Below are 1,420 nucleotides of genomic sequence, written 5' to 3'. Positions count from 1 at the left end.
TCGCCCCTGTGCTTGTAAATTCTGCGGTGTGCCACGGAATTTGTGCATTTTGCATCAATTAAGTGTCACATTGAGTAATTCTTGCCTGGCACCGGGTTTGTTTATCCCGACCATCCCCACAGGGCTGTGTGGGGAAGAGGCCGCAGAGGCGAGTGAGGAGGGAGGGCGGTGCCAGCGGGTAATTGCCGGGCACATCTGCACAGTGGTCTCGCTCAGCCAAGCTCTTTGACACGCACTCTGCCGCGGTTGCCGAGGACAAGGCAGAAGCCGCATCGCCGCCTCCGCCCCGGATGAGTCTCGGGCTCGGAGACATAACAGGACTCGCCCAGGGTCACACAGTGTATCCGTGACCCGGGCACCCTGGCCCCGGGCCGTCCTGATCCCCAGCCCGGGCTCCTTCTGAAGAGCAAGGAAGGTGGGGAGGGAGTAGAGAATCTTCTAGAAAGCCTTTTCCCCAGAGAGAATGCCCAGCCCAACCCTCCTCCAAGGGAGGGAGATGAGTGGGGCGGGGGGACCTGGTGTCCGTCAAGGAGGGGCCGGAGGGCGGGCATCTGCCGCTCCCTACGTTCACGCTCCGGCAAAACTCAGATTAGGTTTTTCCGTCTCGGGCCCCATGTACTCAGCAAGGGTCAGGGAGACCGGCCGGTGATCCTGGCCCTGCCGTGTGACTCTGGGCGGGTCACCGCACCTCTCTGGTCGCAGGGCCCGCCCCTGCCTGTGGTCTCCGACACCCTGAAGCCAGCTCTACGCGTCTCCGAGCCTGTAAGACTGTGCGAGCTGCGGAGTCAGACCCTGGGCCGGCCCTGTGCCTGGGTGCTCCCCCTCATCCTCCCCCAGACGCCCGTGGTTCACAGCAGGGCCCTGCTCTCTGCAGGGAGACGCAGCCGGTCTCCAGGTGCCCACAGTCTGCTGCGGAAGGCAGGCACGTGGCCCGGTGCTGACCGCCCTAGCAAAGGGCCAGGGCGGAGTGGCAACAGGGTGGCCTCTGGGGAGGGGACTGAGGTGGCTGAGGACAGGGGTGAGAAAGCCTCCCCTCTTCCATCGATGCCTCTGACACTCTGCCCTGGGCACGTACTACATGTTTTAGCTCTTTCATTAAAAAAAAGAAAAGGTTGTTTGGAAGTAAAAGAAAAGGAAAAGGAACTCTGTGGGTGTGCACTGAGGGAGGGAGGGGACATCCAGAAGGGGTCGCACTGAGGCTGGCTTGTCAAAGGTGAGGGGGCGTGGGCCAGGCAGAGCGGCCGCTGGGCATGGGGGCGGGGGAGGGCAGTGCCGTCACACCGCAGGCCCCCCGTGGGCACCACCGCCATGAGAGGGGGGTGAGGGCAGGCTAGGCCCGGGGCCTGGCTGGGACCAGACCCCACATCACAGCAGGCCTGGCTGGAGATCACAAGTGTGAGTCGCATCGTATAGGCAGGGG

The 1,420-nt window shown here is 63.4% G+C and overlaps 1 protein-coding gene across 1 annotated transcript in view; it reads left to right on the top strand.

Moving 5' to 3' along the window:
* Positions 1–1,420, top strand: part of DSCAML1 (DS cell adhesion molecule like 1) — a 305,212-nt gene that overhangs the window by 216,188 nt on the left and 87,604 nt on the right. Inside the window, exons 5-6 of the mRNA XM_029915701.1 lie at positions 624–762; positions 838–1,018. Of these exons, the coding sequence (XP_029771561.1) occupies positions 624–762; positions 838–1,018 (320 nt within the window). The remainder of the gene's footprint in view (positions 1–623; positions 763–837; positions 1,019–1,420) is intronic.

Source organism: Suricata suricatta, chromosome 11 (genome assembly GCF_006229205.1).
Source record: "Suricata suricatta isolate VVHF042 chromosome 11, meerkat_22Aug2017_6uvM2_HiC, whole genome shotgun sequence".
NCBI classification, from domain to species: Eukaryota; Metazoa; Chordata; class Mammalia; order Carnivora; family Herpestidae; genus Suricata; species Suricata suricatta.
Note: the sequence above shows the minus strand (reverse complement) of the source record. Positions and strands in the feature narration are given on the sequence as shown.